This window comes from Arxiozyma heterogenica (genome assembly GCF_036370985.1).
Source record: "Arxiozyma heterogenica strain weizmannii chromosome Unknown scaffold_30, whole genome shotgun sequence".
Classification (NCBI taxonomy): domain Eukaryota; kingdom Fungi; phylum Ascomycota; class Saccharomycetes; order Saccharomycetales; family Saccharomycetaceae; genus Arxiozyma; species Arxiozyma heterogenica.
Window position 1 is genome coordinate 123,527 of NW_027042683.1, and position 16,802 is coordinate 140,328.

Sequence of the window (16,802 nt, forward strand, 5' to 3'; positions counted from 1 at the left end):
GAATATATTAAAGTAGTATTATTATTTATGTCTATTTGTTAATATATAGTTTATTGCTTTGAAAGACCCATCAAAGAAAATTTTAACTTATCCGATTCAGAATCAACATTATTCATATATTTTTTAATTCTCTTGATAATAATAGGCTGATTAATTAAATCAACGTTTTCCAAATCAATTTGGTTCATTTTATTAACGTTTCCCAATAACAATGGTTCTTCTTTAACAGATCTTCCGTCTAACTCCCATAATTTTCCATCATATGAAATAAAACTAATAAAATGCAAGTTGATATTTGTTTCTGGGCCAGGATTAGTTGTTTCACCTGAAGATTCATTAAAATCTTGATTATGCTTTTGTATAAAGTTAATAATAAATTGGTCAATATTAGAACAGATAATTTCTTTGTTATTATTCAGAAATTCATCTAATGGTGATCCCTTACGTAATTTTCTTTTATTATTAATCAAAATATGTAATAAAGCATAGAGTCCACAAGCATTTTGAAAATTTTGTTTCAACCAAATAGGTTGTTCATCCTTCGAAATCAAATTACTGGAGTGATAATTTGGTGATAAAGATTCATTTTTTTGAATAGGGAATAATAGAACAATTGCAATTACTGGTCTTGGTAAAAATGCTAATAGTTCAGCGTCATCAATGGAAAAGATATCATTAAAATTATAAGAGGTACTCAAACCCAAATTATAAGCAAATCTATCAAAGACTTCAGGGTTGGATTCTAATGGTATAACAGCGGTTAAATCTTTATTCATTTGATTTAGAATATACAGTATGAAAGTGTTTATAAATTGCTTATAGATAGATTTTGATAGCACATATATGCTCTTTTGGAAGAGTAAAAATAGTTGACGGCAAGAAGAATGTAAACGAATAATTACTAAAGACTATTTAAGAAATATGTATTTATAATTGAAACTACTCCATAGTGACTTGATTGTTTATTTTTCCCTTTATATATCCCACGTAGTTTGAATAAAAGAAGAAAAAACCAAATATTTCCTTTTTTTTCAATGATATTTTTTTCATTTCTATCCCTTGTTATCTACAAAAAAAGGTTAGTATATTTCAATAAAGATAACCTTTACATATATTATTTTTGTAGCGACTAAATGTACTTGCTACCAAATGTGGATCAATAGTTGCATACATAGCCTGCTATTTCATTCAAAATAATGACATATCTTGCGAATTAAAATAGAATAGCGTATTTTTAATGATGTATCCAATTTTTAAGTACATAATATTTTTGAAATAGTTAGAAGGTAGTTACATAGAAAGGGATGAAAGTGAGTTAGGAAACTTATGTAAGAGACTCAACAATATCAATCCAGTTATCTGTGATAATTTTATAATTATGATCTCTTACGAATGATAACACTTTTCAGAATTTTGTTGGAAAAATTTTGTAAGTTTGAGCAAGTCATTTATTAACTCCACATATCATTATTAATAAAAATAAAAGTCAGGACATGAAATAGATATACAAATAAATGTTTTGAAAATATCAAATGGAAGGTTTTTATAGTGTCAGATGAATACTAACGTTAGATCAGAAGTTTATTATTATAGATAATTTCTATTCAATCTTCATCTTCATAATCATCTACAGCATAGAAATTCACCTTCAACCATAGACTACATGATGTACATTGAGTAAGTACTTGAAACATGCCATCCTGACTCTCTGCAGATTCTACAGCAAATTCCTCCAGCAAATCATCAGTCAATTTGAAACTCCCATTAGTTTGACATCTAGGACATTTTTTTGTATATTCTTCTGTTTCCTCTAGAAAATCAAAACTATCTAAAGACACTTCATCCACACCTTCACCAAATTTATAAACCCCGCTTTTCTTATTCTCTTCTAATAAGTTCTTGTCGTATTCCTTCCGTAGTTTTTCATCAGATAGAACCCTATATGCTTCTGTTATTTTATCGATTGAATGTATCTTTTGTGAAAGAATGCTTCTAGAATTTTGCAAATTTTGTTCTACCTTATCAGGATGTGTAGATAATAATAACTCCTTATAGATTCTTTTTAATTCACCAGAGGTAGTGCTTGGTGTAACATTTAATATTTCATAATACGTCTGTCCTTTTCTCATAATCAACCTTTTTTTTCCTCTTTACTATGCCGGCTTGTCAGGTGTGATTTGTCACAAGACAACAAATTCCTGTAAAGTTTTTCAAGAAGTGATATTTGTAGCTACCACAACAAAAAAACTGTTAGATTCTGTAGTTCAGACAGTTTATTATTCAATCGTACTGAGATAAGTTCAAATTCTTTTTAATATTTTTATAGTTGAAAAAAAAAAAAAGGAAAAAAAAAACCTAACAGTGTATTACTTTTGAAAGTCATCAATAAATATTTAAATAAAAAGCCTACATTATTCCTAATTATATTTTCCTTATATAAACAGAGAATGAGGAGTCTAGGTTTTAGTATCACACTTAAGAAGTAAAAAAATGTTATTCCATTCAAGGAGCGTTGGTACATTCCCAATCTGTTGGTTCATATGCTTCAGGGTGATCTAATAATTTCATTTTTTCGCCAGGAATTTCAAAATCATAAACTTTAAGATTTTCACGTAATCTGGCTGGTGTCTTGGTCTTTGGCAATGGCACATATCCATGTTGTAAAGACCATCTAATCAAAACTTGAGTTGGTGATTTTTTCAATTCATCAGCAATTTTAACTAAACCTTCCTCTTGCAATTTATAACCATGTGTCAATGGAGCATAAGCTTCTACCACCAGGCCTTCACTTTTACAATAATCTGCTAGTTCTTGTCTCATACACCATGGTGAGATTTCAATTTGATTAACTACAGGTTTGTATTTTAAACCTTCCCATTCAAATAAATCTTTCAGATGTTTCTCACCAAAATTAGACACACCAATATTTTTCACTAAACCTTCATCCACAGCTTCTTGCAAAGCTTTCCAGGTCTCAATTCTAAGTTTCTTACCACCCAATGGAGAATGCATCAATAATAGATCTATGTAGCCTAAATCTCCAACACATTTAACACACTCTTTGATTGCCTTTTTAGCATTATCATATCCGAATTGGGTGTTCCATAATTTTGTTGTATAAAAAATCTCATCTCTTTTAACCGTCGGATGTTTTTTTAACCAATTTGATATACCTTTTGCTACTTCATATTCATTTTGATATAAAACTGCAGTGTCAAAATGACGATATCCTTCATCTAAAGCTTTTTCAACAATAGAAGTAGTGTGAGATCTAGGCAAATCGTAAGTACCTAGAGCTATAGTGGGAATTGTATTATTAGACAGTAACTTATATTCTCTGGGGATAGACATTTTAATTCAATAATTAGCAAAACAAATATATAGAAAATGCGTTGTTGCGATATTTTCTTTATTTATTTATTTGTTTCTTTATCTTGGCTTTATTAGATATACTTGCACAGATACAGTTAGAATCAGAAATAAACTGGTTTTAAACACAAAGATTATTCAAGTTTTCCTTACTACTGTCAAACTTTCTAATCACCCCCCCCCCTTTTTTTCTGTTTTTTTTTTTATTTTTGCCTTTATAAATGTTATTTGGGAGATGTGAATGCAAAATATCCCACAGGAAAAAAAAATAAACGAAAAGATACGAATTCTCGAGGACCTTTCTCCTGCTTGCTGAGCTTAATTTGAAATTTTGATACCTAACAACAGAATTGAGGTAATTACCAGCTAACAACTAAAATAGTAAGGAGAAGATAACACAATGTATCGAAATTTTTTTCCTTTTCATGAGTCGAAGAAATAAGTGTATTTATTATATATACATTTATATGCAAAGAATATATCATATATGTGAAAAAAGTAGAATTAAGGTAAACGACGTGGGAAGTAAGGAGGGGAAAATGGCTCTAGCGACAATCATGAATATATAATGTCTAAAAAAAAAGAATAAACACGCTGTTATGATCACGTCAGAATGAAATTAAACAAGCGTATAGTCAAATCAAAGTATACTTATTCGATATTTTAAAAGGGAATAGTAGGAGAGGTGCAGATAATGGGTAATAACAGATGATTTGAGTCACTCAAATCAGTTCAATTTCTTTGGTTTACTGGCCTTGTCACTGAAAAACCCCAAACTTTCTAGATGCGCTCTAACAAATTCATAGACAGTGAAGGTAACAGCTTGTCCTGGGGCCACTCTCATAACTCTTGGGGTAATACCTTTATATAATGCAGCTACACCTTCCTCTTTGATTAAAGTAGAACCAATGGCAGTAATACGTTTCCATGAAGAGGTATTTTCCCTTTCACTTTTGATGGTCTTATCTTTTTGTAGACGAGTCTTAATAGTATCTAATGGAGCATTTGAAAATGGACCAATGGCGCCAGAGATCAACCCAATTAAAGACGTCTCCCATGATGGTAAAGAATCTGTACCATGGAATTTTTGCAAGAATTCTTTTAGCTTGGAGTAAACGGTGAAATTAGCACCCTGGTTAGTAGCTTGTCTAGCAGCTGTCAGAGAGACTCCTCTATAAAGTGCACCAAAACCTTCTTCTTTTACGATCATATAGGCAGTGTGAACAGCATTTCTGTATCTAGGAGCCGCAGTGGCAACAGAACTAGATGTAGCAGATACGGTGGTGGAAGAAACAATATTAGCAGTGGCACCATTTGGAGTAGCAGCGGTAGCGACAACATTTTTTGCAACTTTTACAGTAGGTTCAGGCAAGTGCTGTGCCTGTAATCTAATTTTTACAACTTCCATCGGATTCACCACCATAACAGCCTCAGTAACACCTGCCATCAGCCCGGCAATGAATGTGTTACCAGTCGACACTTTTCCGGTTTCTTTGTCTGCCAGTAAAGTTCTATACCACTCATATGAGGAGAATCGGATAGCCATCTTTGGGATAATCCCAATGGCCACAGCACCTAGCCCTTTATATAATGCTAAGAAACCTTCATTGTGATAGATGGTTCTGCCGGTTTTAATAAAACCTGGTGGTTTGGTACCTGGATGTTCCTTTGAGTTTGTTCTTCTAAATATTTGCATTCTAACTTTGATTGTATCTAAAGGATGACAACATAATGCTTCAAATAGACCAGCTGTACCACCTGCAATTAAATTAATGACTGGAGAAGATTTTTGTTTGTTGTTTGACATTGTTACAGAAATAATAATTATATATGTGTGGATGTTATGAAGGAGAATGTGTTGACAAAAATTTTTTTCTTATTATGTTGTTATTATTAGTTTGTAGAGATAAATGAATTATTATAAAGGTATGCAGGAAAAGACTAACTTGGAATGAATGGTATATTAACAAGTTATTTTATGAAATTATGAATTATTCTTTCTCTTTCTTTTTATTTGTGAGTGTATGTGATTTATTCAGACAAAAATAGGTTGTAATCCTATCATTTAGCACAAATAATAACTAATATTGCTTTTGTTATAACAAATTTTTAAAAGCACAAGACAATGGAACAGAAAGGATAAGAAAAATCGCACAGTACCAAGATTCTAACTATTAATATATTTATATCTTTCTGTTAATCAATATACTTTATATTTTCGCCTTCTTTTTCTTCTTCTTTTTGTGTATCATGAGTACTCGCACAAACAAACGAAAAGTTCAAGTATATCATTATATGGTTGAAGATTTTTTATTTGGGAATAGTTCCCCATTAAACCGAGATGTGGTGTAGGATTATAAAGCAATTCAAAAAAAAAGGAAGAGAGAGAGTGTGTGTGTGTGTGAAGCCAAACAGAAGAGAGGAGTGTACAACGGACAACCACAAAAGCGCAAGTCTATGTCGTTAGACAGAAATCTGGACTGCAACAGAACAACAATTGGGACAGGATAACCCACAGGCGTACAGCACCACATGACACAACACAAGAAAGATCCAGAAGCAGAATTAGTAATCAATAACACAAATAGTATTCGTTCTTCTAAATCAATTATTTATTCACCAGTTCAAACCAATTTTTCCATTTTTAAGAATCATTATTATCATCATCATCATTACAATGGTAATAGCAATAGTAATAATAATAGTAATGGCAATATTTATCAAGTGTCTTACAGCACAATATCCTTTTTGCAACTATTTAGCTGCCTATGGAGATATTTCGCCAGTGGATCGAAATGACACAATAAAATGTTTTTGTGAAGTAAGCCTTATTCATTAATTCATTCATCCAATAACTTCAACAACAAAATAAATTGGAAGTGAAAAAAAAAAGATAAAAGAAACTCCGTTAGTCCGAAGGTGTTGGGCACAATTTCATTTTGTCTTCTATTTTAGCATCGGAAAACCGGCGAAGAAAAAAAAGGGGAGAGTTGAATGAAAACCTTCACATGGTCACTGAAGTTTTGCAGGTAATAAAAAAAAATAAAAAAATAAAGAGAAAAAAAAAACAATAATAATAATAATAATATATGATGATGAATTGTTTAAGATGACAACTTTTTTTATAAGAGCTATCAGTCAAATTAATACATTATAATGTTTGAATAAAGATTCATGTTATTCTTTTGCCTTTAAACTTTCACACAAAAATAAATATATATTTATATTTATACAATATTAATAATTGAAGTTGTATTGTGTGTTTCCTACTAAAATAGTTTTTTTTTATTATTTTCTAAATGAAAGGGAATTAATAATTTACTAGATATCATTATCGAAGGTGTCTGTGCTTGTTTTCTATAAAATAAAATAAAATAAAATAAAATAAAGATGTGTATAATTTACCGACTGTTTAAACGCGCTGTGTATTGTTTTGGTTATATTTAATGTTTTCTATTCTTTTTTTTTTCTTAAAATTATATATTAGTCTACCATGATCTGTTCCTTATACTTGTAGGGAACTACTTTTTTTTTAAATGGCCAGGTAAGTAGAGTTTGATGTTTTTGCAAACAATGAATAATGGGTAGTTTTTTCTTTTGTTAATAAGAGTATATTTAAAATTTAAATAGGCTTGGAGGAGGGAAAGAAAGGGAGAGATATTTAGGGCTCATTTGTGACTACTTAAAAAAAAAAAAAAAAAAACACTACTTTACCTGGATAAAAGAAAAAAAATTTTTTTTTCTTGTGTTAATTTTTCTTTTAAAAAAACATATGAGTGTATATGGCAAAGAAGGTAAGATTCTTACTTATACATTATCTACTTGAGATATGACTATATAGTAATACTGAATATGGATGTAAGAAGGTTTTATTTTTTTTTTCTTTTTTGAAAACACATACATCATTATTTATTCTTGAACTTCTATTAAAAACTGTTTCAGATTCACTTGCATTGAAACTCTAAACATGATTTACAAGGATAATTACAAAATACCCTAAATCAACATAATAGAGTAATTTAAATAGAAAACTATGTAAGCTTTTATTTATCATAAGGATATTTTAATTTATTTTTTTTCTTTTTATTTTTGCTGTATATAGACTTTTTCATAAGAGACAATAGCAAACTATCAGAGAAATTTAAACCATCGTTATTTCTGTAATTTCCTTTTTGTAATATTTTTTTATTAATATTGATATTGATATTGGTATTGGTATATATGTGTGTGCGGGTTTAAACAAGTCTTTGAATCGTTTAATTTGTGTTTTTCTTTTTTTTTTCACATTGTTAATGTTTGGATTTCGTAATTCTACTTAATTACATCACTACACCTATTATGTTTTGTTGCAACAAAATGTCATTTAATAATCGATGGAGAAGTTGCCTATTATTGTTTTCGGATGTATGTCGTTTTACTAATTTTGGTTTTAATTGATTTGTTTTTATTTTTCCTTAGCTTTTGTTATTTTTGGAAAAATAAAACATTTCTGATCCAAGGCGCTTAAATTTGCATTGTGTTTTTTTATTTTTTTTGTTTTTAAAATTTGTTGTTGTATTTCCACTAAAAATAGTGGTATCAGAAGATAAATAGCCGCTGTCAAAATGAGTAGTAATACACAACAACAAATATATGACTATAATCATTCATTTGGTTTGTAATAAAGAATGAAAGAATGTAAAAGAAATGATAGTATATAACTCATACGTCTACATGTACAAATCCCTATTTTTTTTGGTTTGTTTGTTTATTTGATATCGATTGATAAATATATTCAAATAAACATATTGAAGGTTATGTTCTAGAATCTAGGAGAAGGATTGGAGAGGGGGGACCAGCGATACTAACATAAAATATTATCACCAACTGTAATTGAGCAACGGATATAAACCAAGGTATATTAGAAAAGGAAAAAGAAGTTTACACAAGAAAATAACAATGGAAGAATGATCTAAGAAATAATCACAAAACTGAATCAGAGTTTCTTTGTTTGTTTGTTTGTTTTGTTATTGTTACTATTTGTTTTCAAACCCCAGCATTTTACCGAACGACTCTATCTAAAAGTCCAGTCTCGTTATTTCTTTATTGGTATATATCTATAAGTGTATATAAATATCTATATATATATATAGAATTCTCTAACAACGTATGTGGAAGTTGGTATGACAATAGAGAACAAAGAAAGGGATTTCCATTTGTGTTGACAGTTAACTTAATAATAGCCACAACATTGACAAAAATATCACAATTAAGAATTGGCGCACTTAAGTGAATTCTTAATAGTCTTGTTGTTCTTTATTGATGTTAATTTATATATTACCTTTGTTGCAATTTTGTATTGTTGTTGTTCTTCTTAAAACAAAAGAAGAGAAAAAGGCACAATAGAAAAAAGATCCACAATTTTAAAAGTTTTAGTTCAAACCTCTATTATTTAAAAAAAAAAAAAGAGTTTTTCTTTTTTTTTATTTTTTATTTTTTACCAAACTAAGATAGATTAACATATCTCTTAGATTCGTATGCATCTGTAAATTAACATATGGCCATACATAAATGTAATATTAAATATTATTTTTTAAAAAAAGATATAGAAAGGGATTGGAGAAGGGGTTGCACTGAAGGAACCTGATGATTAAAGGTGTAATTTAGTTGTAGTAGTTTTCTTCTTTTTTTTTTTTTGTTTTTTCATTCTTTATTTTATTTTTAAAAAGAATCTTGAGTATTTAAAGAACGCCAAATTTGGGGTTTTTTTTTATTATTCTGCTGATGCTTTCATGGAATTCATAGCACTTGATTATCTAATAATATGTATTAATTAAGTTTATTTTATTTACTTTTTTGTTGTATACTCATTTTGGAAATCAGTTCCATAATTGAAGCATAACCTGTCACAACTACATCAACAGAGTTGGGAAATCGGATAAAACAGTTGTCGTGTAATCTCATACTCTAATATCTTTTTTCTGGTTTTTTTATTTGTTTTTATTCCCCTTTATTTTTTTTTTGTTTGGAGCTAATGACTGACACTTTTATACTACAGTTACCTGATATCGATGATAAGGTATATTATATACCAGAATTTAAACAATGCGAAACACCGATTACAACATTGAATATTGCTGGTGCAACTACAGAGAAAAATAAAATCAGCGATAGTAATAGTAGTAGTAGCTGTAGTGATAGCAACAGCAGTGATTTTTTATCCACTAATGATAGTTTTTATTATGGGTTTGATTATTATGATGTTGAAAGTATTTATGATTCTTATAGCAGTATTACTAATACAACAACAAAAACAAAAAATACAATTATGATGGATATTAATAATAATAATAACCTTTTTTATGATAAAAGTTTTAGTTTGGAATCTTCTTTGAATATTGAAACACATGTGAAGTATTTGTCTCCATATATTCAAAATAGTTTTGAAGACGATTGTGCAGACATATCAACTAAAAAAACTCAATTCCAAACACTGCCAATTATAGATTCACTAACACCTTCTTTTGAAGGTTGTCCACAACAATTTACTATTTTTAGTCCCGCACCTTTAAGATCAAATGATATATATTGCTCATTACTTCAAACAGAAAATTTGACTTATGAACAATATTTAAGGTCGAATGAATATAATAATGAAAAAAATATTGTTACAAATGGTTGTCAATGTGGCAATGATTATGATTTCACTAGTTATTATTCCAAAGATTGTTTAAAAAGAAGTAATAGCAAAAGAAAGAATAAGAAAAGGGATAAAAAATATAAAAAAAAGTATCTTGATCTTGATATTTTATCTACTTTTTCTAATTATTCATCGTTGTTTTCAAAAAATGATCAAAAAAACACTAAAATTAAAAAAGAGATCTCCAGTGATAAAAATGCAGATAATAAAAAATATAAAAAAAACATTGAAAAAATTTCACATAACAATATAAAAGAAAATAGACTAATTTTAAAGGGATCAGATTCACAAAAGACTGAAAACAAATTGAGTAATAATGTGAACAGCAACCTAAATTATTGCTCTTTTGATTTTAATTTTATCACAATAATCGAAACTAAATTAAACCGATATAATACAAAAACTTTAGGTAGACTTATCAATAGTGATTCTAAAAACCCAGAAAATAGTATCCATAACACTAATCAAGACATTATGGATAAGATTAGATTACAAGAAGTTTCTTATAGATTTTCAAAATCATATTTTTAATTGATGCTCCTAGCATGGCATAAAAGTAACAAAATTTAAATGAACCAATGCATACAGGTTAAACCACAAAAAAAAAAAAACAAATAAAAAGAAAAACAGGAATGAGGTAGCTATTTTATTGTGTTTAAGAATAATGTCTTTTTTACACAGTTTAGCTTATACATATCTACATACATATATTTATATTTGCCTTAATGCCTTTTGGTGTTGTTAATAGTGCTTAATAAAAAAAACAATTAACAGAAAGGTTAATTTCTATCGAAAATTACTTACAGATATATTTCTGTGTATATGTATTTTGGTCAATATTAACTTTCATGTTTACCTTTTTTCATGTAAGGTACCAAAACTTGTAACTTTATTGAGTAGTTCTTTAAATTCTCAATATTACCACTATATACCCCCAAAACAAAGATTACTTATGAAATGCTCTACTTAAAATTTGCAAAAAAAAAACTGGAAAAGAGAAGATTTAATTAAATTTACTTTGTATTTTAATTGCATATCTTTGTGTCATTTGTTGTCTTCAATCTTTCTTATATAATGCCAAACACTCACCTCAGGTTTTGATTAATTTCTACTCTAAGTAGAAAAGTTCAAAAAAAAAACATTTAAAAAAGTTAAAAATTTATCTTAACCCTATATTACTAACACAAATAAATTCTAAATTTTAACAATACCCTACTTAGTCAGAAGAAAAAACAAAATAAAGAAATGAATTCAACTAGAGAAAAATAACACAACTAGCTTTGTTTGCAAACCTTCATTTCTTTTCTTTCTACAACTAAAAGAAAAGACAATTAAAAAGATTCCTTTAAAATAGGTACATAATGAAAGTTCGGTATAATATACTCCCGTATGTCTTAAATTAGAAATCAACCTTATTCATTTTTAGCAACTTCACAGAAAAGTGTAAGAAAAAAGCCAACTAACAATCAAATCAATTTTAATTCATTCGATATGGAATCTAGTGATGAGGATGAAAAATTTTTATATGGATCGGATAATGAAGATCACCTTGTGACTAATCAAAAGTTACACAAAGTTGATCATACTAATAAAAACGAAACTTCAAAAAATATTCAAAGTACTAATCCAAAAAATAATACTACCACAGCACATAATAATGGACACAATAATGAAAATATAAGTAATAAGGTATCTACAGATGAGGACAAAGGAGATGATATAGATGATATAGATGAAGAGATAGATAATGACGAAGAAGAAGCAGAAGAAGACGACGAATATAATGTAGAATTTATTATCAGTTTAGGTCCAGACACCACGAGATTGGATGCCAGATCCAAAAATATTACAGGTTCACAAACAGCTGCCAGTGAAACTATTAGTGTAGTTTCTACCGAATCAACTGATATATCAGGTAAAATTTCAGAATTAAATAAAAATAAAAATGATACCCTAAGTATAAACGAGAAAAATTTAGATGTAAATGGAAAACCTGACAATATTGAGGCTGGATCCATTGACCTTGATAAAGATGGTCTCTTTGATGGAAGACCAATTACAGAAATTGATCCAGAAGTGTTAAAAGAAAAACCTTGGAGACAACCTGGTGCTAATATTAGTGACTATTTTAACTTCGGTTTCAATGAATACACATGGACAGAATATTTGCATAGACAAGAAAGATTGAGAGATGAATATAATCCAAGAAGAATACTTATGGGTTTACTCACACTGCAGCAGCAGGGTAAATTGGATATTAAGACTAATTTTGATCCAAACAAAAATGTAAACTCTTCTACATCCTCCAATAATATGATTAATAATAACAGTATTAATAACACCAACAGTCCTTTAAATATCAATAACAGTAACAATTCAAATATAACTAGTGGCAACAAAAACATAATAAACACTGGAATTAATAATCCATCAATGATAAATACATCATCTCCTGCTATGCCTCAGGCATTTCCTACTATGCCAATGTTTGGTGGGTTTGCACCATTTGGAATGCCAGGGATACTACCAATAAATCCCCAACCAAATATTAGAAATAATAGTAATAATAATAACACTATTAATAATAATACAAGAAATCAGCAACGATAATAGTATTACCCATATACCATACTTAAATAGTTGATATAGATTTTTAAACTAATATATGCAAATTTTCTTGAAAGAAAAATGAAGAAAAATCAATAGAATACAATTAATAATTGATTAAATAGATAACAATATGAATATTCAGTTTTATATAATTATAATTAATGCAAAGAAGTGTCTTTTTAGTATAAGTCTTAATTTACCTTTAAAGGTCATCGGCTAATCTTTTAATCCATGGTTGATGTGTTACATTCATCTTAATAATATCCTTTAAACATAAATACCATTCTCTAGTCTCCTTTCCAGATAGTTGACAATTAAAGCTAATTGTTTCATTATTTTTAAAAATCAATGTGAAACATTCACCAAACAAAAATAGATTAGTGAAATTTCTATATGATTTTCCATTAAAATTCTCTTCATCCATAGTGCTTATAATTTCTTTAACGTTCAAAAGATTAATGGTTATTTTTGGTTTCATAGTACTTTCATTATACCCAGTCAGATTAGTTCCACAAAGTTTAAAATACCTTTTTTCTATTAAACCATTCAAATCACCACCATCTTGTACAAGATACCCTTCCTTTGTAACGCTTTGCTGTTTCTTGAATTTTTCAGCCATTGAAATAGCATCTTTTAAGGTTTTTGGAAATTTTTCTAATGGATCAGTTCTTTCTGCATAATATGCGTTATATTTTAATGAAGCGATAACAAATGGCTCACGACGTAAAAGATCTTTTGATAATGTCTTCTGATTACTGTCCTTATTCGGAATCACCTTAGCCCACTGATTTAGCATATTTTTAGTATCAAATGACTGTTTATACTTCTTATGGTCCTCTAAGAAATTATTGCTAATAGCAAACTCTACTCTAGCAAACGATCCATCTTGTGCAAATAAGTAATCCCATTCATCATAATTGACCTTTCTTTCAGCAAATTTTCTTTCATAAATGTATTTGCTTTTACCTAATCCGCCAAATGATTTTCCAACACGAACTTTTTCAACTACTTCTACTAACTGTTTCTGCGGTCTTCTATATTTACATTTCAATGTGAGGTATAATTTTTCTTCTTTTCCTTTTGAAATTGGTATGCATAATTGATTGTCTAGAATTAAACATTTTTCATTAGATACAGATTTCCATTCCGTCTTTGTGACATTGATACCATTGTCTATCTCTAAACTAAACTGGGCATCGTGTTGCTTTATACTGATTAATTGAATTGACACGCTATCTAAGTTAATAAAAAGATAACCTGTTTCAGGATCAGAATCAGGAATCCTTTCATTTTTGGTCTGGTAGTGACTAACAGTTTCTTCCTGGGTTCTTACAAAACTATCAACTGACTGTTCCAAACTGATTATTTCTTCATTACTTTTTTTGACACTCTTAGACTTTGGTTTTCTTTTCTCTTCTGTTATTACCTTAAATGGACTAGATATATGTCCAGTAACCTTATTAAATGCTCTATTAGAATACGGAGATTTCTTAATCGGAGTTGTTGGAGAAATACTCACATTAGCACTTTCTTCATCGACATGGAAACTTTTGACACTATCAGCAATATTGACCGATGCCAATTTTCCTGGTGTTTTCAAAGTTTCTGAGGAAAATTCTTCACCAAATACATCAACAACCGAAACATCTCTAGAATGTTGGCACATTTCCAAATTTGTATTACAGGTAGATTTTGGCCATATTTCTATTGGATGATGAATGATACTTGCTGATCTTGATGGAGGTTCTGCTATCAAATTATTCAAGACTATTTCAAATTCTTGGCTCAAAGAGGTTATCATACCATTTTCAGTTTTATTTTTTTCAAGGTAATTGATTTTTGTATTATGTATTAACTTAGGTTTAAATGAATAATTAATATTTTCTACCTTTAGGTTTCCTTTTTTGTCATTTCTTTCCAAATAAGCAGCTGATGAATCCTTTTTCACCTTTAAGTCAAGAGCTGGTTCTTTTTTCTCCTGAAGACGCCATATAGCTAGATAATTATCAGGTTTCATCAATACTTCTCTTTCAATAGTATATGAAAAATCATCTTCTGGGCTAAAAATATCATCTATAAACTTGGACTCCAAAGCAGGTTCCTTTGGAATTGATGGGATTCTAACATCTAATTGTTTTTCATAAACCACCTGTTCATTATCACGAAGATCCTCACTTCCAGATACATTCTTAGTATTATTCCCAATATCTATTTTTATTCTAGAGGTGGACAAAAATACCTTTTCCCCTTTCTCTTTGTTTTCCTCTTCTTCTTTAAAATCAACGGACTCAGAGTATTGCCTTACTGAATGAGATAAAGATTCATTCATTGAAGATTGTTGTCCTTCGATATTTGTTTCTACATTACTCATTTCTACAGATTTCAACAACACGTTATTTGGTTGCATTTTATAGGCAAAAGAATCATATTGTAGTTCAGAAACCATGGAATTTTCTTGATTTATTTTAGCATTGTTTGTAATTAATGCTTTTGATGCCAACACACCTTCTCCTATACTATTATCACGCTCATCATTAGCATTATTTAGAGATTGTCTTTTAAATTTCTCACATCCAGTAGATCTAGAAAGCTGAGAATAATTTGACTCTGAATAAAATGAACATGAAGAAGGTACATCAGATTTTACCATTTCGCTATTTGTGACTGATGTAATTTCAATATTTTTCATATTCGAAGATATCGTATTGAAAAAATTATTTCCTACAGATATATTAAGATCTGCTACAGATTCCTCTGTTTCTGAGACTGGAAGTGATTTTGTTTGATTTTCCTTAGCTGACTGGTAGTCACCAATTGAGGTAGCAATACTAATCATTCTATTTTTATACAATTTTCCAAAATTAGATATCACTTCACTGGGTATTTTCTCTTTATCTGAACTATGCATTTGTTCATTATCATGTTTAACTGGGTCTGTTAACAAATTAAACTCATCCTTTATCTGTGTAGTAGAAAGTTCTATTTTATCATCATTGTAAGATGAACCTGAAGAATATCTAGTTGTTGGTACATCCAGGTTAAATTGTTCAAATATTCTATCTGTGCCGTTAGCACTCTGTATCTTTGCTACCGATTTATTTAAAAAAATATTAGCTACATTTTCTTGAAGGGACATATTATGAGCTATTGGGATTCTAGAGGGTGAATGTAGTATTTCTGGAGAAGATTGTATATTATCATTTTTATAGATATTTATTGGTGATAATTGATCCGATATTTGATTAAAATTATTTCCCTCTATTTCTGGAGTCAATAATGGAATAGTAGAGCCAAGACTAAAAGATCTAGGAAGTGATGCATGTTTTCTAATCCTTTCTAAAACCACAACATCAAGTTTTTCAGTACCATCTTCTGTCTCTCTGCTTTTACATGTTTCGCTTTTTACATCAGATTCACTACTTTGTTCTGCTAATATGTTGATTAATTTAAGAGAATTAGGACTCATTTGTTTTGTACAGGATTGTGAAAGATTAATATATGTACCACCAGACAAACTTTCTATATTTACATTTCCAATACTAGATTTTTCAGAATCATTGTGAATCTTTGACTGTGAGTTATTTGTTTGTTGTATCTTGAAAGGAGATGATAGAAATAGACTACTATTTGAATTTACTTGTGTATTAACTTCATCATCAGGTATCTTAGAGTCTTGCGTTGTTAAGTATTTGTCTTGTTCTTTTCGATTTAAACTTTCCATTATCTCTTCATTATAACTTTTTTCATTTTGTAACATGGAATTATCCAATTCTTTGTACAAAAGCTCTAAGGTGGTTTCAGGATCCATTGTTGTATTTATGAATTCTTATTTTCTAATTGTACCAAAATTGTTTTATATGATCTCAAAAAAATATGTACATATATATATATGATATAGTTGTTATTACAATAAAAGAACAACAACAATAGTAACAACAATAATATTGGCTAAAAGAGCCTTATCTGCTTTGAGTTTTAATTAGAGGTGTCAACAGTGCACAAACATATTCAATATAAAAGTATGATTTTGTTTACTGTTTTTTTAGATGTATTTAAGATACAACTACTAACCATCTTGATTTGTAGTTATATTTTGTTAGTAGTCCTTCAGAAAGTAAATAAACAAGAACAAGTCGAAACAAAA

General features: G+C 29.0%; 7 protein-coding genes across 7 annotated transcripts; 2 read left to right on the forward strand and 5 right to left on the reverse strand.

The window, feature by feature from the left end:
* Positions 1-50: 50 nt before the first annotated feature.
* YUH1 (ubiquitin-specific protease YUH1) lies at positions 51-776 on the reverse strand (the record flags this gene model as incomplete). Its single annotated transcript, XM_064860155.1, has 1 exon — positions 51-776. The coding sequence occupies one exon, from the start codon at positions 774-776 to the stop codon at positions 51-53; it is 726 nt and encodes a 241-aa protein (XP_064712816.1).
* An 828-nt stretch (positions 777-1,604) lies between these two features.
* On the reverse strand, positions 1,605-2,129 carry JJJ3 (Jjj3p; the record flags this gene model as incomplete). Its single annotated transcript, XM_064860156.1, has 1 exon — positions 1,605-2,129. The coding sequence occupies one exon, from the start codon at positions 2,127-2,129 to the stop codon at positions 1,605-1,607; it is 525 nt and encodes a 174-aa protein (XP_064712817.1).
* A 373-nt stretch (positions 2,130-2,502) lies between these two features.
* Positions 2,503-3,351, reverse strand: PWA37_003635 (aldo-keto reductase superfamily protein; the record flags this gene model as incomplete). The annotated part of the gene is made up of 1 exon (XM_064860157.1): positions 2,503-3,351. One exon carries the CDS (start codon positions 3,349-3,351, stop codon positions 2,503-2,505), a length of 849 nt encoding a protein of 282 aa, XP_064712818.1.
* Positions 3,352-4,096: 745 nt separating this feature from the next.
* SFC1 (Sfc1p) lies at positions 4,097-5,176 on the reverse strand (the record flags this gene model as incomplete). Its single annotated transcript, XM_064860158.1, has 1 exon — positions 4,097-5,176. One exon carries the CDS (start codon positions 5,174-5,176, stop codon positions 4,097-4,099), a length of 1,080 nt encoding a protein of 359 aa, XP_064712819.1.
* A 4,206-nt stretch (positions 5,177-9,382) lies between these two features.
* PWA37_003637 (uncharacterized protein) lies at positions 9,383-10,579 on the forward strand (the record flags this gene model as incomplete). Its single annotated transcript, XM_064860159.1, has 1 exon — positions 9,383-10,579. The coding sequence occupies one exon, from the start codon at positions 9,383-9,385 to the stop codon at positions 10,577-10,579; it is 1,197 nt and encodes a 398-aa protein (XP_064712820.1).
* Positions 10,580-11,539: 960 nt separating this feature from the next.
* FIP1 (cleavage polyadenylation factor subunit FIP1) lies at positions 11,540-12,658 on the forward strand (the record flags this gene model as incomplete). Its single annotated transcript, XM_064860160.1, has 1 exon — positions 11,540-12,658. One exon carries the CDS (start codon positions 11,540-11,542, stop codon positions 12,656-12,658), a length of 1,119 nt encoding a protein of 372 aa, XP_064712821.1.
* A 202-nt stretch (positions 12,659-12,860) lies between these two features.
* On the reverse strand, positions 12,861-16,466 carry BUD4 (Bud4p; the record flags this gene model as incomplete). The annotated part of the gene is made up of 1 exon (XM_064860161.1): positions 12,861-16,466. The coding sequence occupies one exon, from the start codon at positions 16,464-16,466 to the stop codon at positions 12,861-12,863; it is 3,606 nt and encodes a 1,201-aa protein (XP_064712822.1).
* Between the last annotated feature and the right edge of the window lie 336 nt (positions 16,467-16,802).